At 37.9% G+C, this 23,989-nt stretch overlaps 3 protein-coding genes across 3 annotated transcripts; 1 reads left to right on the plus strand and 2 right to left on the minus strand.

The window, feature by feature from the left end:
- The first annotated feature begins 4,364 nt into the window (after positions 1-4,364).
- LOC141432783 (protein pellino-like) lies at positions 4,365-13,168 on the plus strand. The gene is made up of 7 exons (XM_074094542.1): positions 4,365-4,597; positions 5,025-5,204; positions 6,328-6,435; positions 8,338-8,494; positions 8,852-9,032; positions 9,466-9,606; positions 10,868-13,168. Exons 1-6 carry the CDS (start codon positions 4,379-4,381, stop codon positions 9,590-9,592), a joined length of 972 nt encoding a protein of 323 aa, XP_073950643.1. The 5' UTR covers positions 4,365-4,378; the 3' UTR covers positions 9,593-9,606; positions 10,868-13,168.
- On the minus strand, positions 13,150-23,519 carry Wdr92 (dynein axonemal assembly factor 10). Its single transcript, XM_074094541.1, has 6 exons — positions 23,020-23,519; positions 22,727-22,854; positions 21,942-22,159; positions 15,749-15,871; positions 14,520-14,632; positions 13,150-14,009 (listed from the first exon to the last, which is right to left on the minus strand). The coding sequence occupies exons 1-6, from the start codon at positions 23,301-23,303 to the stop codon at positions 13,802-13,804; spliced, it is 1,074 nt and encodes a 357-aa protein (XP_073950642.1). The 5' UTR covers positions 23,304-23,519; the 3' UTR covers positions 13,150-13,801.
- LOC141432781 (uncharacterized) lies at positions 16,721-21,923 on the minus strand. Its single transcript, XM_074094540.1, has 3 exons — positions 20,140-21,923; positions 19,809-20,019; positions 16,721-19,718 (listed from the first exon to the last, which is right to left on the minus strand). Exons 1-3 carry the CDS (start codon positions 20,350-20,352, stop codon positions 18,730-18,732), a joined length of 1,413 nt encoding a protein of 470 aa, XP_073950641.1. The 5' UTR covers positions 20,353-21,923; the 3' UTR covers positions 16,721-18,729.
- Positions 23,520-23,989: the final 470 nt, after the last annotated feature.

Raw genomic sequence — 23,989 nt, forward strand, 5'->3', positions numbered from 1 at the left:
CTCACTTGTAATGACTGCAGTAAAGTATATGTTGGTCAGACAGGTCGCAGTTTTAATACTAGATTTAAAGAGCATGTTTCGGCATATAGGAATGAGCATCCTGATAAGTCGAATTTGCCAAACATTTGTTGGAACTAAATCATTCTTTATCGGACTCAGATTCGTATGAAGTGTTACATTATTGTGGCAGGGGTTTCGTCTCGATGTTTTAGAATGTATGGAGATAATTAGATACAACAGTATGGGGTCTATTATTAATGAGCAGGTAAATTTAGTTTCATCTCCCTTGCTACGGCTTGGTTCTAATTTCAGCAATGGTAGTTAATAAAACATGCCTTGACAGTAAATAAATTAAAATCAAGGTAGTTTTGAAGGACGGTTAAAAAATTTATTAATAATTTGTGGTAGTTTTGTTTGTATCATAAAACGTATGTGGTACTTGGGGAGTTACAGTGACAAGTTAAAACGGTGGTTGTGGTTCGTTAGTCTAACAACTGGTAGCATGGTGTACGGTTGTCACTCCTGAAGATGAGCTCTGGTTGAGTTCGAAACGCGTCAGTGTAGTGTGGTGGTGGTGATAGATGGGTTTGTGTGATTTGTGTGTGTTCTTACAGTGTGGAGGTGGAGGAACTGCATGAACACGCATATTATGCATAAGCTTAGCTATCGTAAGGTCGCGGGTGAGCAAGGAAATTATTTTAGTTCATTGATATGGACCTCCGCAAAGTAACGCCTGATTCAATAAATTATTATGTAATTGCAATGAACCATTTATGTACATATGAAAGGAAGAAAAAAGAAAACATTGTTTGTGACATGGTAAGAATAGATAATAATAAGTATAAAATTTCATTAAATACTATTTATAAAGTACTCCATCTCAATTAACTTCTGCCACAGATTTACTTAATAATAATTAAATGGTACCTATATAATTATGTAGACTGCATACATAACTATTATTGTACTTACCTACAAGCATTTATAAAAATTAACTAAGTCAAGTTTAACGGTGCCACGGAGTTAATGTTATCACTTCGACACCTCTATGTTCTGATTGAAAATCTTTTCATAATCATAGCAGGTAATATGAAGTTATTTAATCTTACCAAAACTGAAATCCTACTAGGTATGCTTTTAGAGCCAGCGTAACGTGAGCGTGAGCGCTGTTACATTTCTACGCGTATCCACACAAATATATAGGTAATGGGCGTTGTTTCGTTAGCAAAGTTTGGAAGGAACTAACGCACTAACCGCACGAATAACGGGAAGAAACAGTAGGCATGTGTCGAGGAAGTAAAATTCTTCGGGCACTCATTCCCATTTTGTCTTTATACTTTTATAGACATTTTCTTGATCAAGTTACTTATTTCATATATACAGTATATATGTAATTCTTTTGTATCAATGTATGTACTTCTTATGTGGAATATGCCCTGGGACTAGTGCAGTTTATTTGAAAACCTGACAAGCATTTATATTTTCGAAAAAAATCTAATGCTTGCCATGTTTTCAAATAATATATATGGACTTCCTGGCTTCACATTTAGCTTTCTGTGGCATTAAGTCTTTTCACGACTAGAATCCAATTGAGGGCAACATTTTCTAATTAAATTAATAAAAAATAAGAATTACAGGCGGCTTTAAATCTTTAAAGCTGACTGATACTTTTTTTTTTCGAGGGAGGTGGAGAATGCTCATAGAATACTGCCGAGCCGGCCTCGGCAGCATGCCCGTCTCATCTGGGAATTGCTCACCAGACGCCTACGGACTAAACTCCACCCCCTGTGGACTGATACTTAGAAAGGTTCTTTTCGGCTTACAAATAGCAGAATAAAATATTTGGGGTGGTGTACCGGACACCGTACTGTCTTGTGTAGGACGGCGATTGGATAGCGTGTAATCTCAAACATCTTTGTGTTCTCGTCACGCTCGCTGCCACGATTCTGTGGTTACGATAGAAAAAAAGATTCTAATGTCCCTGGAGCAGTTTCGAAATGGGTTTAATGTCGTTAGGCTGCGATTGATCTTACGCAATAAGTAGATCTTAAATGTCATCTACGAGCGTAACTTTGATTTGATAGTGCACTTGTAGATTGAAAGTAAAAATCACTACGTCCTTAAATTGTCTACTTATTTCTCATAACATGCGGAGATATACAAACATTGTGGCGGGCGTTGTTCTACGACAAGGACAAGTTCAAAAAGACTATGTTTAAACATTAAATTCATCATAAATTAATCAATCAGTTTAGCAAGAAGGATGACAAATAAAAAGTTAATGGTACTATTTAATAATATTGTTGCGTTACGAGAATTAAAGGACTTATTCATTGATGATTCAGTACGGCATTCCCAGTTCAACAGTACCTAGGTACTATGTATTAATATATACATTATTATATATGTTGAATGTGAATTCACCCACACATGAACCTTTTTATTCATAAATATATAATATTTTATTTCTGTTACAAACGAAACGGTGACATTGTAATTTCAGGACTCGGTTTTCGAAACGAATCTAGTAATATTAATGTTTTATTTTGTAATTTAGGGGGTCAAGATAAAATAATACGAATATTATTTTGTTACACTTGTTGTAACGTTCGAAAAACTGGGCCTAGAAAATATACATATGCGGTTAGTATGCAGGGTTTTCGACAATTACCATCCACACCGCACGGTTCTACTAATCCACCATCAGCATAACACCCCTTTGATAGAACAGTTACGTTGAAGTAGCGTCGTGCAGGCAGGGCTCATGCACCGATGCCCTTGTGGACGTATGCGACGGCGTGACGCAAGCCTTAGCATCGAGCCGGCTGCGTCACATTACCCAACAACGGCAATGCGGCCTCGGACACGCTAATCCGCACTAAGCTCGGCATGCCACTTAGGTATAAACTTAGCCAACAGGCTTGAGAAGGCCCTTCCGAGAAGGAAAATTGATTTCAACGAGGGCGACACTGGATTTAGAAAGGGCAAGGTTAAAGAGCGGGGACGGTCAAGTCCTGGTGTCTGTTAATCCTGGTACTAAATTATCAAGTACTCGCTCGCTAAGCTGCAGTTTGTATTTTGGATGGACAAACTCAAAGTCAAACCTGATTACATAAAATATAATAACCTAAACCTAACGTAGGTTTTTCTCAGCCTTAATTAAAACAATTCCTAGCCATCAATTTCTTTCAGTATATTTTAAGGGACCTTTAAAACAATTATAAAAAATAAACTGTTTATTTCAATAAAAATTGCATAATTAACTTGATTAACTTTAGCTTCTAATCTTAAATTAAAAAGATTTTTAGTTAAAATTAAATAATTCTAACATTGCTATACTCCATTTATTTTAAAATTAAAATTTGCACATGTTTTTAAAATAATGAAACAACGAAACTTTTTATAATATTATAATAACGTTGTATAGTATATATAATATGTTAATAGAGCATACTTCTGTACCTTTATAGTATACACATAGCATAATCTATGTTAAGAAACCATAAGAGCTGGGCTCTAATCCGTTGACTTCGCGTGTGCACAACTTTGGGAGAAATTTCAGTAAAATTACTTTGTATGTAGAGAGGGCCAAATTTTGTGCCGCTGTGTATATTTTTACCTACCTAAAAGAGTTAATTTTTAGTCTACAATAACAAGAGGACATGGCAGTACTTAGCTTCATTGAATCGAAATGAGGACTTTGTAGACATCGCGATTTTTACTTGGTGTCTTTTTACCATAACTTAACTATAACATAACTATAAAACTACCTGTCTATATTTAGCTCTACCACTCAGACTCAGTGAAGTGTATGGAAGCGACAGGGTGGCCTACGATGGGCAATCAGAGCGGCGCGGGCGCGCTCCGGAACGGTGATGTAATGCAGCCTTCACACCCAGCAGCCACCACCGTCGCTGGCGTTCAGTCGCTACATTACATTTGATTGTTTACGATCCTCAACAATTGCTTTGCTCTTGAAACCTATGAAGGGCGCTCTGTCAAGGGCTTAAACACCGGTATATAACTATGGGCGTAAATAGTTAGGATATTGTTTTTCTGAACAATAAGACCTCTTTGGTACAGTCGCCATCAGATATTTCGGAGCGACCGAGGTGATCAAAAGTATCGAAACATTAACTCTAATCTAATTAAACTTAATGATAGAGTGCATGTGCCGATATTTTTGACCACCTTGGTCGCTCCGAAATGTCTGATGGCGACTGTACGTCTCTATTTCAGTAGAAAACAGGACTGTTATAATCTTGCATTATGACAAACGTTCATGGTTTCCATTTCAAACAACCAATGCAGTCATGTTAAATTAACCACTTATGTCTTCTACGTGTGACACGAAATCTCATGTCTTTCCTAGTCACTTATGTTCAAATATGTTCGTCCACAGATCGGCAGGTCGTCAGAGTCGCCGATCGACTTTGTCGTGATGGACACGGTAGCGGGTGACAAGACCGGCGACACAAAGGTGCTTCAAAGCACCATATCGCGGTTCGCGTGCCGCATCATCGCTGACAGGAACGACGTCAACAACTGTCGCATATACGCCGCGGGCTTCGACTCTTCTAGAAATATATTCCTTGGGGTAAGTCTCTATTGTTAAGTCAGTGCTAGGCTGCTTAAGTTATAATCGTTTTCCAATATCAGGATTGGATTAAATGTACCTTAGGGATACATTTACATCGTAGCTAAATTAGCAATACTTTATGTTTAGGCTGTTTAATTCACTCGAATTAAAGTAGTGCAGGAGCGAGACTTGCGGTAGCCAAAGATAGATACATATACGATATACGTTTACCTATAATGATTTACTTCAAAATATTCATTCTTTTACTTAAGTTTCACTTCCTACAAGCACAATAACAGAAATGCTAAATTAAGTTTACCTACTCACTGATATATATTTTTATAGCATGTTTTGTATTCCTGATGAGTATCTAGGACATCCCTCCATCACCTCTTCGGTGCATCCAAACTGTAAGAAATTCTTTAAAGACGATTAACCATTTCAGGAGAAAGCAACGAAATGGACAGAGAACCACGAGATCGACGGACTGACGACCAACGGCGTACTCATGATGCACCCGCGCGGTGACTTCTGCGGCGGCAGCGCCACCTGCGGCCCGTGGCGCGAGACCTCCGTTGGCGGCGCCGTCTTCTCTCTAAGGGAGAGCCGCTCTGCACAACAGAAGGTAAACACCAACAGCACTTGTAAAGACACACACCATCTGTTCCCGGTATGCTGTAAAGTAGATGCTGTACATAACATCCAGTTCACTGACTCAGGTCCCGCGAAGTGGAGGACATTTTAATGTGTCTTTCTCAGCAAACCAGCATTGCTTGCCATAGGGTTTCTGTTAAGACACGTTCGGCACTACACCCAATGTACTGTTTTATAAATCCATCCATGCGTCATGCATCCAGCTTTATTAATTGAATTTGCAACTACCATCAAGCTATATTAGACTATTCCTTTGATTCCTTATTCTGATCTATGCTCAGGCGGGGGTAGTGTAATTCCCTCGCTATTTACGCTTAGAACTAATCGGAATACGTTTACAGCCGGGTAAAGAGTAAAGCCAAGCCATAAACACGTTCACATAACTCATGTGACGCAGCTGACCGAGAAAACCAGTGCACTGGAACCATTCATTACCGTAAGCCTTGCATCAAATGCTAATGCTGGTTGCATCGGACCGCTGCTACTGAAATATTATATTACCAGCTGCTGCTGTGCTTGGTCATGTAGCTAGGTTTCTTGCAATTATTAAATAAATACATTTGGCCTCAATTCATAATCTGAATTCCGGCGTGTAGACTTGCTTATAGAGATACCTTTCGTATGTGGAAAGAGGTGCGTTCAGAACTAAATGACTAAAAACATATGTTCGTTCAATGTAAGGGAAATTTATTTTCTGATATTGTAGGGATATATCAGTGCCACATCCGTTTCAACCATAGGCAACTATTAGCGTTTTCCTCAACTGGACGACTAATTTTTCGTAATCGGCTGTAGGCACTAGTCGTGCCAGCAGCGGATATCCGTTGTAACATAATGTAAAATGATTTTGTCTATCTGGCCATGACTCCTAAAACAGCTTGAGTAAAGTTTGTTTTGGAAAATTGATGGGTAGTATAATTCACAAAGAAATGCCACATTATCAATCATGTATTTCAAGCGATAAATCGTTACCGTTCTTTCCAAAGACTATAAATAACTGCTGAAACACAGAAATTACAGTAACGTTTTCTTTGTAAGTAATGTGTGTTTTATAATTGCATTTCCATAAACATGTCGTTGTTTGAACTCTCCAGGGTCTCCCATGCCAGGCAGAATCTAACGTACTAAGAGACGGTACGATGATAGACTTGTGTGGCGCCACGCTACTCTGGAGAAGTGCTGAAGGCCTCAAAAACTCACCTGTAAGTAATCTCAACCTCCATTATAAAAGACACATATTTAGGCGAAATCGAAAGTTAATTGTGATAGTATAATATGACATACTATTGAGCAGATTTCACTTAGACATTGGGGTTAAAACTTTGTTTGAACTTTGTTACACCCCATTAATTGACCCCTCATAGTCATATTTAGCACTTGGTAAATTAATGTACCCCTTCTGCGTTCACACACGCCCTGTAACGGCCGGTGACTCATTATCTGACTCCTGTTAGGTTTAATTTAATTTTCTTTACGTGCTAATGAGTGTACGTAGCGTAAACTCGCCTAGAAATTGATTAACCCTTAATAAGGCCCCATTTATTGAAGCATACAACCACAGAATCAAAAGCAGCTATCGAATACATACCTGGCAAAGGATATTTTGAAAGCTAGTAGTATTTTCAATAATTACAATAAATATTGATTCAAAATTCAAATTCAAATTCAAAAATTCAATATTAGAATTTGAATTTGAATAAATATTGTACCTAACTTATTACTAAAACAGTAATCAGTAATCAGTCATTTATTTGCTCAAACATGGTACAAAGAAGATGGTTTACATACAATTTATAGTGCGACATGTTTTGTCAGAATGACTTTCCAAATCAATGCATGTGGTCGCTAAATGGCCTCTGCCTTATTAAGGGTTAAGATGACCCGTTGACGCGTTGGTCTAGAGTTATTTCACTCCGTTCCTCAAATATCCAATCAACGTAGGTATTATAAAAAATGGTTTTAATTAGATTTGAATAATTTTTCAAGGTGTTATTTTAATATTCACAATAAAAGGTATATTAGGTACAATCATTAAACAAGCTAAAACTATAATAAATCTAATGGACCCTGCGGCATGGTACCGAAGATACTGGCAGCATTTCCCCGCTGGATCGCACGACTGATGCGTTGAGCGAGGAAACTGCCAGCTCGTATTATTAATCCCTACCTATATTATAAATGTGAAAGTAACACTGTCTAATAAATGCTGTGTAATAAATGCTTAGGTATGTGGCAAGAGTCATTCAATTTGATATCAAGAACAAAAGGTATCTGGTACAACACAATACAGAACAAAATTTTAAGGTGCCCTGGTTCGATTGTGCCAGCCTCCCCAGGGATTTACTTGTGTGGGCGTTTCGAGTGCGGTCAGGACATGTTCCATTGAATAAATTTTTAAATATGATGAAAGTAGTTCAATCCCCCATGTGCACGGGTTGAGTGATTTGGACCTGTTCAATGGTGCAGTGAATGTTATTTTGAGTTGTCCAGTATCGGAAGATGCAGTACGAATTTATCGGTTCATCAAGCACTCCTTTGCAGCCAGATGATTTGGATATCGCAATAGGAGTGTTTGATGAATGTGGACATCGAGTCTTTCAATGAGGCTGGCATAGTCACATTGGTGCACTTAAGCCTCAAAAAAAAACTAGAAAAAAAAAACTGTCTGTTTCCTTTTCACACCTCACCCGCTGAACCGATTTAGACGAAATTCGGTATAGAGATAGGTAGTTGGAGTCCCGAGGAAGTACATAGCTACTTTTTATTCCTGATTCCAGAAAAATGCATAGTAGGTGCCCACTGGATCGCTATCCAGCGATAAGCCAATTCTACGCAGACGGAGTCGCGGGCAACAGCTATATTATCATATCATAAAGCTAATATTTGATTCTTGTTTTATTTCTCTTTACGCACTCAGAATTGCGATCGTTTTCATCACTATTTCTGTGCACATGGTATATGAAGGATGAGGGTAGAAAGAGATAGTGAATGAGATTGCGAGCGTTGGCGTGTTACACAATAGGTGAAGTTTGTCGAATTTTATACCAATCACCTCTGAGCTAAAAAATGTTAGCAACTATTTGGAAGCAATGTTATGTTTGCAGACAAAACGCGACCTAGAGGCGTTAGTGGACGCGTTAAACGCGGGCCGGCCGCAGTGCCCCGTGGGGCTCAACACGCTGGTCATCCCGCGTAAACTCTCCTCGGCACACCAGGACCTCAACCAGCCTTTCGTCTATCTCAATTGCGGACACGTGCAAGGTAAATCCTTCAAGTCGATACCATAAACCAGAGGTTCCTAAACTTTTCTCTTTTTTCTCGTCGACTACTTTCAATGATTCACTATTTTCGGCAGGCCCCCTGCTGCTACATTTCTACTATATTCCCAAAACACCCGTTTTTTTTTACGCCACGTGGACCCCTTTCTTGTCTCCCGTGGACCCCTGCGGGTCCACCTGGACCACTTTGGGAACCTCTGCCATAAATCATTGAAGGGTTCCCTCCTGCGGAGACGATCTTGGCTGGACCACCAGAATTTTGCCACCGTTAACGTTGCTAGTTAAATAAAAACTCGTAAAAAGTAACCAATATTCTAAATTTAATATTAACATTGCGCAGGTGAACACATGTGGGGAGCCGAGGGCAGCGAGACAGGTCATCGGCCGTGTCCCATGTGCATGAAGGAGGGACTGGTGGTGCGAGTGTGTATGGGTATCGAACCGGCTTTCTACGTTGACGCGGAACCGCCAACTTATGCTTTCAACCCATGCGGACACATGGCCTCTGAGCGGACTGTCAAGTTAGTATTAGAAACCCTACGAGATCTGAGGCCGTCTTGTCTAACTCGGTGATGTTCGCGATCGCATTCACCATCTCTTTATGTCCTCGTCTTATATCGTGTAACAGGGGAGTGGTGAAGCCGATTGTGATTCCAAGTACGTTTGGCAATAAGGCCTCTGTTATTTTCATAAATGAATACTATTGGACAGTATCACCTACCCCTTACTGCGTTTCTGTGGAGATCCTAGTTGCCTCCCCTCAAAGTGTCTACTTCTGTTGGTATATACTTATCTCTAGTTATTGTTAAAATGAATGTTTAAATGATCTCTTCCCAGTACCTAACAAAGTCGAGATTTACAAAAAATATATCAAGCTCGTTTTTATGCGGTCCAAGTTCGATGAATTCCAACATTGGCAACGAAAGTTTAGTAATTTGACCTGTGATTCCACAGATACTGGTCTACCGTGGACATCCCGCACGGCACGAACGGCTTCCATGCGATCTGCCCGTTCTGCGCCGCGCCCCTGCAGGGGACTCCTGGCTACGTGCGGCTCATCTTCCAGGACAACCTCGACTGAATCTCGCCGCCACGGTAAGACAGATGCACAGTGAACCATCTTCTACATGTCAAACACTTTTTGCTAAACGATAGATTAGATTGTACAAGAGCATAAAACAAGCCATTTTACCCAAGACGTTCATAAAATGCCCCAAATAAATAAAATAAAATAAAATAAAGCCACCGAGTCGGTACGGCGAGGGTGGGTAGAACCGTCGAGGGGAAAATGGATTTAATTCTCGAGTTTTACACTCTGCTTTTCACTTAGATTGCGAGAAAATGAAATGGCAACAGTGGAAACAATTGTTCGCTTTCTATGTCATGTCGGTCAAGGAGTTTAATTCATTGGCCACCACGGAACGATTTCACAGTAAATGTCATAGTGACATCGCATTAATTAACAAGGAAAGTCGTAATGTCTTTTCCTTTGAAAAGGTTCCATGGTGGCCTATGAATTAAATTCCTTGACTGTACTTTAAATTATATATTTTTAGTTTTATTGAAAAATTATTAAAAAAAATGTAGAAACTGTTTTGTTTGTGGCTGTTCACACCTGATTACCTTGGTCTTAGACGAAGATTTTACTTTATGCACTAGAGCATAAAAAGTCATTTTATGTCGCCTAGATCCAGCATAGGTAAACACGAACATTACGATCATAAGTGAACAAGTAATTTACTAAATTACTTGCACTTATTGATAAACTTACTCACGCCAGCGGAAGCAGTCTTCAATAAGTAAAACATCTCATGTTCGTCCCTACCGCACCGATGTTTTAGCACCGCGAGCAGCGTGTGTTAGACGTTAATATTCTGAAAAGTGACAAGGTGTCATACACACCAGATATGTGTGGCGGAGTCGAAGAAGTAATAATAGGCAAGCTGTAAACGGTTGATCAATAAATCAGAATCAAACCAGATGTGTCTGTATTTGTAGTAAGAAAACCTCTATTAAATATGAAAAAAAAAAACAACTCATTTCCATTGAGTGAGATTTCACAGGCAGACAAATATTTATACTCCGTTTAATTTAAGGTTTCAATTTAACGATCAAATTGTAACACACGTTTCTCGGTATTTCTTACATGTATATTTATTAGCTGTATTTATTATGTTTTTATTATAAAAGTTAACACAATTTGAAATACATAGTTTCGTTGTGTCATTTAAAAACGTGCGCAAATTTTACCGTTAAGTTTCAAATGTTAATAAATGGAGTATAATGTTTTCAAAGATATGTCTGATATCTTGTTAAAACGACAATAATATCAAACAAACTTTTTAATTTGTTTCAGGTTTTGCACTACGTGTGGCACCTTACAAAAGCCTTTCTTTTCCCAATTAACAAGTTTCCAATCAGTCTATGAAATATGACGATACCGGCAAGGCGCGTTAGCAGGTTCCAGTAAATGTATGCATTAACGATTGGCATCACTGTTTCTTTGTTCGAAAGGTTATGTTGATCCTCGATCATTTGAGAATTTTTCATGACCTTACATGTGTTTTGAGTATTTGCATTAATATTCTTTGGATTGTTCGAAGAGAATCTCACTCTTTCTATATTCCTTTTTCTTTTATATTCATAACAAATGCACACGCCAATTTGTTTAAATACTGCATGGAAAACGTTATGCTAAACTGAAGTAATGACTATGAAGACGAATAAAATTAAAAGATTTTCTTTTTCACGAGTCGCAAAATAAATATTTATAATGTTTACGAAGTGTGTTACGTTTATAAATCGATGTGTTAATGGTGTCTGTACGTTAAAAATAGGAATTACTATAAAATGTTCGGCTAATAAAGAATATTTATTTGTTAATGTCAAGATGTAAGATAATAATGCAGAGAAAATGAAAGAAATTACAAAAAAAGTAAATTAATGCTTTGTACATTGCTCCGATTTTTTTTCCAAAATAGTTGAATGGGATGTATTTAATTTAATAATTGATTATAAACTTTAATTCGTAACTGTCACTGCAATAGAAAACCACTATTGGGCTTGTATCCAGTTCCACAAGCGCTACAAGCGCTGTTCCGAAAGTTTTAAACTGATCCGACACTATACATCTTATCGATTTGACCGGGCCTCTTTTTATTATAAGCCTTCACTAAATAGGCATTGCTGTAACTGAAATCAAACCATAGTGTCGAAATTAACACAAAAAACTTACGAAACTGCATTTGTATTAGCGTGTATTCGAGAGTTAGGTGTTAATGTAAATATCGTTCGATGATTTACTTTATAATTTGTAATACTAAGTAATTTATGTTGACTTCTATAGTGTGGTTGCTTTTAGGAGTAAGAGCGAGCCTTTTAGCGGTAGCACATAGGCCATCTAGAATAATATAAGAACGGCCTTCGATAAGCAGGCTTATGGACGGCTTGACCGCTTACTTTGTGTTCACAGTGGTCTCATTTAATCGGTTAAACGTAGATACTATTTGACGGTTATCACCACGAGTGATCAGACATGCCATTTATATTGTAAACATTATGTAAGGAGTCTCTGTATATCCAGGCAGCACATGCACATCCTTATAAAATAGTGACACTATTCAAAGATTACTTTTCTATGATACGACTTGGCGACAACAAAAGTATTTGGATTGAACTGATTTTGAACAGTGTCACTTTTATATTAGGCATGCTACTTATTTTATTTTATTGGACTACATATTTTTATTATTACAAAGTACTCATGGTACTCGTATGTATGTATGGGTTGTTTTGCCTGAAATGCTTAAAAATATTGTATTGGATTGTTTCAGAAATAGAAAGTTCATTCGATTTCATGGATTGTAATAGATAGATGATGGTTATGAAGTAGCTTTTTTGAATGTAGATTCTGTTTAAGACTTCCTTCGCGAATATATACTTCGTAGGCGTCTACGAAAATAAAACCCTTTCCTTGGGAGTGTTGTATAAATAATGTAAGTTATTAATAATAAATAAACGTAGTGATGAAATTTAAGCTTACGAAAATTTAGTTTTTGTACAATTTGAATTCACTAGTTAGTGATTACACTTAATATTGCCTTTCGCATCGACAAAGTGCAAGACAAACGTAAGAATTATTCATGAGTTTCAAAAAAGAATTCTTATTTAATATACGCAAGTAAGTGCACGTTATATTATACTTGTTTAAGATTTAAATAATATTTCGGTAAGATATCGATTCGTTTAAATTCGAATATGTAGGTGGTTAACGTGTGAATCCGTTGTCGGATGTTCGTTCACACCGTAGACTAGCAACTATGAGTAACCCATTAAGACCCGAGCTTTTTCGTCTTTGTATTCTATGTAACAGAATAAATAGCTACGGTATATGTTGTGACAATACATTGCGTTGTTGACGCACCCCGTAATGCATTATTTCCTTAGACGTTGGTACGAAGTAGACGCTTATTGACCGCCGCACTTCAGCCTGGACCGGCTTCTCGATCGCCGCAGCAGGCTTTAGTGAAGTGCACAAATTACTAAATCGTTCTAACATATAATAGTGGTAATAAGAACTGAACGCTAGCCTTAATTTTATTTATAATAAGTGCTAGGATAATAAATAATAAATCGCTCTTTTGAGTTAGAAAAATTACTTGTTGTTTTATTTCAAAGATAATAAAAGACAGGCGTGCGGAACTCAATTTATCACGAATCCACAAATTTAAGTAAAACCATGCATCCATACCATGTATACGAATTCATTAGATGAAATATATTCAGTACAATGTCATGTTACTGATATCACATTTTTACTAAATCGACTGGGCTTCATAAATCTAAAAGCCTGTTTCACCATTAATTGATAAATTTTATGTGACATGGCTGTGATGCCGTCTCAGTTCGTTTTGTCCGAATGAACAGAGATGGCATCGTATTTATCTGTCACATAAAATTTAGTGATGAGTGATAAACTGATGAAACAGACTAAATAAAAGGAGGTATGGTATTTAAAGTTCTACTATATCCATTTGAAACCCAAACCGACAGTTTTTACCCGACTGCGGCGAATCTCAAAAGGTAAGTTATTTTTACAACCTACTATCCACCGGCTCCAGTCTATCTAAGTTTATATATTATAACTTACTACAACAGAGCTTAATCACACTTAGGGCCTGTTTCACCACTTATCGACTAACTTTAGATAAAAGTAATCACTGATATCCGTCACTTAAAGATAGTCGACAAATGGTGAAACAGGCCCGTAACTTCAGTTGTTAAAATTCTATCAATGCAAATTCAGTTTCGTGGTGACGAGGACGCGTACGTATTGGTCGTACGCTGTGGCGATAGCCAATCCGAGGTGGTCGCGGTTCCAATCCAGGGCATTGATTGGTTGCGTACTGATGACCATGCGTTGCAGCCGCTTCAATTTGCCCGGAACGCCGCAGGAGACCCCTTTGTCGTCGACGCGGTATCTCTGCTCAGGGTATTCACTGAAAATGATTTTATAAGTTTCCGACTTCAATTTTATTGTACACACGGTTGCCTAAGGCTACATTCGGCTAGCTACAAGTGCACCCACTCCATACAGTTTTTTTTTTTATTTGACTGGATGGAAAACGAGCAAGTGGGTCTCCTAATGGTAAGAGATCACCACCGCCCATAAACACCTGCAACACCAGGGGTATTGCAGATGCGTTACCAACCTAGAGGCCTAAGATGGGATACCTCAAGTGCCAGTAATTTCACCGGCTGTCTTACTCTCCACGCCGAAAGACAACAGTGCAAGCACTGCTGCTTCACGGCAGGATTAGCAAGCAAGATGGCGGTAGCAATCCGGGCGGACCTTGCACAAGGTCCTACCACATGCAAAAGTTGCCTTAATTACAGTTTTTTATTTGTTAAACGCTGGTTCAACGGTTGTCTAAACTTTGTGGTAGTACGCTTTATATTATATTTCCCCAAAATGGACGGAATATTGGAAATCTTTGATAGATACTCACTATTTCCATAGCGTAGCGTGCCCGTTGCCGGCACAAGTGATGAAGATGTCTCGATTTTGCGGTACATGGCGTGCCACCCAGATAGTACCACTCTTGGTAGAGTCATCCAAGACCTGGAAACGTTCGTCTTTAATTTTAAAATAATTCACACGAAGCAGTTCACGTCTGAGTTGAGAAAAAGGTAAATCTCCTGGGTGACACTATTTACCGGCCAGGATAATAGGTAAGGTACCGACATGGAAATACCGACCCGGTTATTATTACTATACCTACACGCCCCATAGTGGGCCGTAAATAGTGTCACTCACATCTCCTTATACTTCGTTTATAAGCAATAGAAAAAGGATGAATTACGAGTCTTCATTGAAAAACGCTTTTTTTGTCATAGGTATCTAAGGCCAAGTCGAGCAAAACAAAAACGAAGGCACGGCCGTACCATACTTTTCTCGAAGCCATTCAGGCTATTTACAACATTGTATTTGATTTGATTGCTCTACTTATTTTTCAAAGGTGTTTTGTAACAAAAAGACAAGACACGTCAAAACCACTTATACCTATCCTTTTTAATGCAAAAAAAATTAAGTGTACCTAAAGTCGCCATCGCCATCTGATATTTCGGAGCGGCCAAGGTGGTTAAAAATATCGGCACATGCACTCTATTATTAAGGTATGTATCGATATTATTGACCACCTTGGTCGCTCCGAAATATCTGATGGCGACTGTACCTACCTGGTTGATGAACAGCAGGGCTAATACGAAACTCGGAAGTTCGTGTCGTGCGGTCCCTCTGTACCCTTAGTGAAAGTTTTCGGTTACCGAAAACATACACTAAGGGCACAGCAGGACTACTATGAAACTCGAAGTTCGTTTCGTACCGTCTCTCTCGCTCTCGTCACAATACACACAACACACAACTAAGTTACGTAACTTTGTTACGTATATTGTGCTCTCGTATAAAAAAATAGTATGTGTCAGAGGGACCGCACGACATGAACTTTGAGTTTCGTAGTAGCCCTGCTGACACTTATACTATTTATAATACGAGAGCGAGAGGGACGCTACGATACGAACTTCGAGTTTCGGGTTTCGTAGTAGCCCTGCAGGTGGATACACCGGCCCAGACACATTAATTAGCCACACGCTCTTGAATAGTGTTGCAGGTCGCACGGAAGTTCAAGTCATAGGCTTTGTAAGTACTACAATATAAAGGTGATGATGATGACAGTACCTGAGCGAATCCTTTAGTAGGATTCTGAGTACGCACGTCGAACACATGAAACTTGCCCTCTAATGTGGTCGCGACTAGCTTATTCATTGGTATATCTTTTCGGTCAAATTCTGCAGAACACACCTGTAGGCAAAACGTGTCAATCCAATTAAATACTTATACATAAATAAAAATAAAACGCAAGCAATTAAGGTTGTTGTTACTGTCTAGACTATTTTGTTCAACTCAACCGCGACCTTACGACGGTTAAGTCTATGTAACAAATGTGTGTTCATGCAGCTCCTCTAGCTCCACACTGTAGGCTACCTGACTTGTATCAAATTTGGCGTAATACATGAATGTTTTCTGTAGTATTTGACTTAAGAAACCAATATTTATCGATTTTAGACATTAAAAGTTCAAAATGGGCCTATATTTTCAATTTAAAATTTGTTTTTTTTTTTAACTCCGAAAACTGTCGGCCATGTTTTGACGTCATAGGATTCTAAGTCAACTTCATGTCGGATCTTATCAAAGTGAAATTAGCTACGTATGTACTCTGCAGTGCTACTCCGAAATTCGAAGTTTGTGTCGTTCCGTCACTATACTAAGTATATTACTAAGTATAATACTAAGTATTTAATATGAGAGTGAGAGGGACGGTAAGATACGAACTTCAAGTTTCGTAGTAGCCCTGCAGACTACAGCGCTCCCTCTGACACTTATACTATTGAATACGAGAGCGAGAGGGACGGTACGATACGAACTTCGAGTTTCGGGTTTCGTAGTAGCCCTGCTGTGCTGTGACATTGACATTTATGACTCAAGTCACAGATTACAAGAATGAGTAGGTAGTCGGATTTTGTGACTCGAGTAATTTAACTAAGTCAATTGAGTTGTACTCGAGTTTTCGAGTCACTCCAATAAACCACTTTGTCTCCTTACAACTCGAGTAAGAAATTTATCACTGGAGCTGAGTTTCGATTCGTTTAGATCAGTGTTTTCCAAACTTTGGGTCGCCACCCCCGGGGGGGGGGGGTCGCAGTATGTTTAAAATACTCTCACCGTTATTGTGTATGATTATTCAATGTTTGTATTATCAACGTACGTAGGATAATAGGATACAAGGAGGGTCGCGTCCTGAAAAAGTTTGAAGAACACTGGTTTAGATTAAGATCTTTTAACTCCGACTCCGTATTATACTTATGCCTTTAAAACAAAATGACTTCTTACGACTAAGTAACTCGCCGAGTTGACTCGGTAACTCAATTTTTTTTTTCACTCTAATACATGGTAGCTATTATTCGTAGCTAGGCGTAGGTTCGTGCACTTTTCAGGCTGTAATCGTTCTAAATTAAAACATTTTGTTATAAAAAAACCAGCCAAGTGCGAGTCGGACTCGCGCACGAAGGGTTCCGTACCATTATTACAGATGTGCAAGTTGCAGAAAGTTTCCAAAAAGTTGGGAAACTTCTTGGAAAATTCTGGAAATTTTCGCAAGAAATATAGGAAATTTAAATTTAAGAAACGGAAAGTTTAAATTGCCATACTAAATTGTGACGTTTCCGAAATTTTCCTATACGACAAATTACGCAATTTTGGAAAGTTTCCTTTGGCACATCAGTAACCATTATCTATACAACATTAGACATTAGCAAAAAAACGGGAAAAAAACAAGTTTGTTGTATGGGAGCCCCCCTTAAATATTTATTTATCTTTAAAGTGATTATACAACTAAATATTCTGTGTATATTTCAAGCGCCTACCTGTTGCCGTTATTACTATTAAGAAAAAAACGGCAAAAAAAACACGTTTGTTGTATGGGATATTGTTATAGCAGCCACAGTAATAAATAAACTGTGAAAATTTCAAGTGTCTAACTATTACGGCTCAAGAGATAGAGCCCTGTGACAGACGGACGGACAGAGACAGACAAAGGTTAACTGGAAGAGATCCCTTTAAGGGATAAGTTCGCCTTTGTACATCTCTTTATCTTGTTAATTGTAATTTTCATATGTTTCATGTACAATAAAGAGTAACAATACATACAATACAATACAGTGGAGTCTCAGTAATAGGGCTCCTTTGGCACCCTTGCCTTTGGGTATGGAACCCTAAAAACCCATAATCCACATATTTTGTTACTACTTCCTCTTTTTTTTCTGATAAAATCAATCGTAAAATTCATAGATGTTGGATTTATCATGGCAGATAGCTCAAATTTGCCAAGAATTGATACTTTGATGGCCGGTAATTTTTTTTTCCTTGACTTGAAACCAGATTTCTGTATCGAAAATACAAACTGAGACATGGATGGATGGCATCGCTGGTCCAGCGATAGTGTAGGGGTTATAGCACGCAGCACGGATTGCTGAGGACCTGGGTTGGATTCCCAGCGCTGGTCTCTTTTTTTCTGCTTTTTCTGTGCATCCATGTCTCAGTTTGTATTTTCGATATGGTTTCATGGGATACCCGTAAAAGTAACAATTTGGAGTTGCAAAAAAAAAAAAAAGACTCCAAAACACCAATCATACCCAGATTTCTGCTCTGCCAAGCTGAAGAATGTCGAGACTATGCAGTTGGTGTACGAGGTAGTCATACAAAAATATATATTACCCTCTGACTGCTTGTAACTTACTATATTATATCATATTTACAGATCTACCAGGGAATCATACAGCGATGATGCCATAGGTTACATTCAACTGAAACAAGATGCTTAAACTCTGTTTGGTGAAATGCAAAATATGTTCAGAACACAAGGTATGCTCAAAGGAGTATAGTGTCGGTACTGGTAGATGATGAAGAAGAAAAGGTTACAAGCTGAAATCATTATAGTGAGTGTAGAGTGGAGATAGTTTATTTTTGTTAATTAAAATTAATTTCATGTTTATGGCTATTTCTTACCTAATCCTATCTAATGAACCTCACATACCCAAAGGCTCATATTTTAATTTAATGTGATTGCTAGATGTTGTTGAATAAAAGTTGCCTAGGACACATTAATATTTTATTTGATAAGAGTCTTGTAAATTTATGAGAGCACAGGCTGTGATTACACAAAAGTCTAATACATGTAACAAATTTGAATTTACTACTGACCGTGGCTTTAGGATCGAAAACTCACGAATCCTTCTGATGACTCTTTTTACATGAATTCGGAGACTGGCAATTTCAGTTGTTTGTTTTGTTTCACTTTTGGTCAATTTTGACCCAACAGCAACACTGGGAGGTCTTAATAAAGTAAATCCTCTTTGTTGTAAATACATTTCAATGTGCTTAAAACCTCTATCTGCTAAAATGGAAGATCTTGGTTCCAAACTATCAAGAAACTTACAATGTTCAACTAAATCAATATCACTTACTCTGCCGCCATAACCCTTTGACACAAATCTGATTAAACCATCAGGGGTACATGATATAAGGTATTTAAAAGTATTTGCGTTTTTATATTCTGACCAAGTCAGTGCCTGATGAATAACATTTTTTGGCTTCTGTATTTCTATTTCTAAACCGTCTATGATATAATTTACAACATTATATTTGAGGCGAAATGGTATGGGGAGATTATTTTTAATTGTGGCTTTAGTTGGTTTCAGAAGAGGCATAAGTACCTTACCAATGATGGGAATTTTATTGCAAAATATTTTACGTGCTTGAGATGGTGAAATATCAAAATCATCAGCTAACTGTGAAAAAGTTCTATTCAATCTTATTTTCATTAAACATAGTAAAATATTATTCTCTGATAGTTTGGTATGATTTGAAATAATATCAACTATAAAATATAGCTCTGCAGGTATTCCAATATATAATCTAGGATTTTTCTTTATCTTGGTTATGGTACTCTGTAAATCTTGTACAACTTGACAATACTCATTTTTTTGAAGGGGCTGAACTTGTACTGCTTGATCATAGAATTCAATGTTGTGTGAATGCAACTCTTTCTCGTTAGAAGTACATGAAGTAGCATCCTCCTTAGTGAGTAACTCTGGAAGCAATGAATACATTGATAAAGAAAAATATAATCTTCTATCAAGGAACCAGTCTATTTTATTATGATTATGACACATTCTTGTACCTTGATGAAAACATGATGTTGACATTTCCATAGAATCTTCCGATGAAGGCATTGCTGCTCTATTTTTAGAATCATGCTGTTTTTCGTCTGGTGTAGGATTATGTTTGCGTTTTCTGACAAATTTAGATGGTATGCAGCTGGGCTTCATTCGGATCCTTTTAACTGAGCCCATTATTTTGTACTGCACGTAATTTTCCATGTCATTTTCTAACTGAAAAGTTTAACAACACAAAAAAATAGTATTTTACTAACTAGTACATAACCTTAAATTTTTTATTTTTATTATTTGATGAATAAAATTTCTGGAGAAACTGAACAAGTAAGTACTTACATCAAAGTGGTCTTCGCAAAAATAAGCTTTAGTTTCTCTCGATAAAGAATCCGGATCCTTTTTTGCAAATTTTAGCCATGTGTTTCGCATATTTATTTCATGCGGCACTCTAATCCATAATTTTCCTGGGGTCTTAATTGATGTGTTCTTGCAGTCTCGAACAATACAATAATGATAATTACTATATTTTTCATATAAACTGGCGGAAGTCATGGTTTTATATGAAATTAATCGAAGTTTTCGTTTTCAGTGCGTTTTGCCGTTTACGAGTTTTATGACGTCACATCACAGCACACACAGCACAGATAGATAATCTATTAATGTATAAAGCAAAGTAGAGGCTTGAGTCTATGAGACTAGTGTTGCCAGGTCCTCAAACGTAATAGCCGGACAGACCAGCGAGTTTGCACGGACTTTTGGGCAAAAAAGCCGGACGCCACATCATTCATTACAACTAGCTTATGCCCGAAGCTTCGAAAGCGTCAAAAAATAGTTATTTGTACAACAAGAGAGCAAAGTCGTTTTTTGGTGCGTGTTGATTTTGAATGCCGAGTAAGCGAGCGAAGTATTCCACAACTATGCCGACAAAATGGTACACTAAAAAAATCAAAAAAAATTTTTTTACGGTACCTCCCATAGACCTAAAGTGGGGGTGATTTTTTATTCTCATCCAACCCTATAGTGTGGGGTATCGTTGGATATGTATTTTAAAACGATTAGGGGTTTGCTAAGACGATTTTTCGATTTAGTGATTTGTTTGCGAAATATTCAACTTTAAAGTGCAAAAATTTCATGGAAATCGAGCGTCACCCCCCCCTCTAAAATCTACGCCGGTGGGTGGAAAAATTTGAAAAAATTCAGGATGTTAGTACCTAAGTATATCAAACTTTCAAGGAAAACTATAACGGCTAAGTTTGTTTGAGAATTATTAGTAATTTAAGAGTAAATAGCAGCCTATGGTATAAAATATACCTAAACTTGGAAGATTCTGTACAAAATACGAAATCCTTAAAAAAATGTTACTTAATTTTTTCGTAATGGCTACGGAACGCTATTTTGGGCGTGTCCGAGACGCTCTTGGCCGGTTTTATTTGTATGAACATATAGTCACTGGTCAGTTGCAAAAACAAAAGCCGGACAGGCCGGACACCGTTTTTGGCCGGACAAGCATTGAAAAAGCCTATGTCCTAGGCTTTATCCGGACGCCTGGCAACCCTATATGAGGCTATAGATTATGATTATTTTCATAGAGTATGTCAATGAAAACCACAATGTAATTTTCGGGAATTCCCACGGGAAATTTGTAAAATACCGGAATTTCAATTCAACTGCTGTATTTAATGATTTACGCGTGCGAAGCCGCGGGTAAACTCTAGTGGAATGATAACTTTTAAAATGATTTTCGTGGTTTTCTACGTCCTTAAAAAAATATGGTATTTTCTTTCCTTTAATCAGACAATAATAACAATTTAAGACCTACTTTAAAAAAAGAGTCAATTAGCCTGTCGAGTTCGAAATGCGTCAGTGTAGTATGGTGGTGGTTATAGTTGGGTTTGTGTGATTTGTATGTGTTCTTACAGGAGGTGGAGGAGCTGCATGAACACACATTTGTTGCATAGACGTAGCTATCGTAAGGTAGCGGGTGAGCGAGCACAGTAATTGCTTGCTAACAATGGATATATCTCAGAATAGCTGCAGCATAAAAGTGATCTTTACACAACAAACCAAACCAGCCTTACTATTTAACTAGGCTTGGCCGACAAAAAAAAACTGTAATAAGTACAAACTATTCCACTACTTACCCCATTCTTCAAATTACATTCCCATCTAAGTGACATGGTGCGTAAGTCAAACATCTTCAGGTCTCCATTATCGTAACCAGCTGTTACAATTCTTTCTGCATCATTGAATGAGTTGCCAAAGTTGACAGTCCAACAGTCACGTCTTGTTTCACCCTTTACGGGCTGCATGTTTGCTACTGGCTTACCCCGCTGACGAGGGTCCCATACTTTTACTGTGCCTGTGGATTGGGGGATGTGGACGTATCATAGGTTATAGATATGCCAATAATAGTTACAGTAGTAATTGGGATGAGGAATCACAATTAAGTAAATAACTTAAGGCTGGCTAAGATATGATTCCTGAAAATAAGTACTGTTTAGTTCAGATAAACTGTGTTTTTCTTGATTTCCATTATCTTCGACAGATGGCTCAGACAGTTCATTGATAGAAACTACATGGTAATTAACTCTATGGCCAACTGGAACTTGAACCTGAAAAGAGCCCTAACAATTGCTGTTGCCTACATGCAGTGGCGCAGATACCGGAGGGCTAGACGGGGCAGTGCCCTGGGACCCCCAAGCTCAGAGGGCCCCTCGGACTCTAACTTACAAACTACAAATGACAAATCTAGAGAATGTCGAATTCGGAACACAACAAATACGGAACAAACGATTTTAAAATGTTTAATTGGGGCCCTAGTTTATTTTTGCCCCAGGGCCTTTGGTTACCTAGCTACCCCACTGCCTACATGCTCCTACATGGTAACCCTGGCCTTGAGTAGGTATGTGATATTTAAAAAAATTACCATCTCTACTGCCTGTGACAATTTCTGGAGCGCCACAGTTGGATGTGTTGCCGCCCATTCCATCTATTGAGTTTATGATGTCTGTGTGTTCTTTGGTTATGTAAACTTGGCAACTTTTTTCTAAATCCCTGCAAATAAACATAAGAAGACTATAATACTTTTCTTACTCTGAAAGTAAAAAATCCCCATTGGATGGAATATGGTTTTTGAATACAGAATCTATAATCATCCTTCTTCACAGTCGGGTATAACTGAATTAGCAGTACTATTGGATCAAAAAAAGTTGTTCTTACCATATTTCTAAAGTACCCTTAAAGTCGCCTGTAGCTAACCTTCTTTCAACATCACTGCTAGCACCAAATGTTCCGCATTTGAACGCGTTAGGTCTCTCAATGAGCTTTACCTTCTTCGTTTCACCTGAGGTAATCTCAAAGATTTCAATGGTCCCATTCCCTCTGGGTATCGAACCAATAACAACAAACTTGGCAGAGCAGGGAATCCACTTACAATCAAACAGGGAATGATCGAGATTAGTTTCTATGTGTGTAATGATTTGTGGAGTTTCTTCGTTTTCCATGACTTTTGCCTTGCAGATTTTTTTAATAAATTTGCTAGTTGGATATACCTAGAAATCCTCAAGTCAGAGTATTGTAATGTATAGGACCTTAAGATATAAAAAAGGTACTCTGTGACCTCAAGTTAGTTATCGAATAAACAACTCGTTGCTATGGTAACTACTAACTAATCAAAATCACAACCTAAAATTTGATGTGACATTGACATAGTCAAGGTGCGGCCACATGCAGTCGCTCGTCCTTCATTTGCAGCGATAAATCTGGTCACGTGATCCCACTTTGAATGTGTTTTTGAATTTACCGCGACTCAAGAAAGTGGCGTCCAGTCGCCGCGTCGAGCAGCGGCGACACGACAATATGGCTGCTTGCAGGAATGATCTTTGTCTTGGAAGCTGATTTCTTAATCTCATTTAATAGTAGCAGTCGTGGCAGTTGTACAAATAAAATCAATTGAAATAAATGAAAATAATAATAATAATAGCAGTTTTTGCCGAAATTTAAGAGGTTTTTTTTTCCAACGATAAAGTTCAACATTTTCTGCTTTGTCGCTATTTGTCACGTGACCAGGATTGACGTTGGATTGGAAACGAGCGTCAAGCGATTTGCATGTGGCCGCGCGTTTATTGAGATTTCTTAGTTTTAATTTTCTTGAAATACATCTTTTATTGCATTAATATTATACACACAT

The sequence above is a fragment of the Choristoneura fumiferana genome, chromosome 11, assembly GCF_025370935.1.
Source record: "Choristoneura fumiferana chromosome 11, NRCan_CFum_1, whole genome shotgun sequence".
In the NCBI taxonomy this organism is placed as follows: Eukaryota; Metazoa; Arthropoda; class Insecta; order Lepidoptera; family Tortricidae; genus Choristoneura; species Choristoneura fumiferana.

Coding starts and splice junctions, on each gene's coding strand:
- Wdr92 (XM_074094541.1), bottom strand. CDS start 23,303: ATGGAAAACGAAGAAACTCCACAAATCATTACACACATAGAAACTAAT. Junction 22,855..23,019: donor AAGGGTACTTTAGAAATATG/GTAAGAACAACT, acceptor GTTTATTTGCAG/GGATTTAGAAAAAAGTTGCC. Junction 14,010..14,519: donor CACGCTACGCTATGGAAATA/GTGAGTATCTAT, acceptor AATCATTTTCAG/TGAATACCCTGAGCAGAGAT.
- LOC141432781 (XM_074094540.1), bottom strand. CDS start 20,352: ATGACTTCCGCCAGTTTATATGAAAAATATAGTAATTATCATTATTGT. Junction 20,020..20,139: donor TTTGCGAAGACCACTTTGAT/GTAAGTACTTAC, acceptor TAAACTTTTCAG/TTAGAAAATGACATGGAAAA. Junction 19,719..19,808: donor AACATCATGTTTTCATCAAG/GTACAAGAATGT, acceptor CATTGCTTCCAG/AGTTACTCACTAAGGAGGAT.
- LOC141432783 (XM_074094542.1), top strand. CDS start 4,379: ATGTTCAAATATGTTCGTCCACAGATCGGCAGGTCGTCAGAGTCGCCG. Junction 4,598..5,024: donor CTAGAAATATATTCCTTGGG/GTAAGTCTCTAT, acceptor TAACCATTTCAG/GAGAAAGCAACGAAATGGAC. Junction 6,436..8,337: donor AAGGCCTCAAAAACTCACCT/GTAAGTAATCTC, acceptor TTATGTTTGCAG/ACAAAACGCGACCTAGAGGC.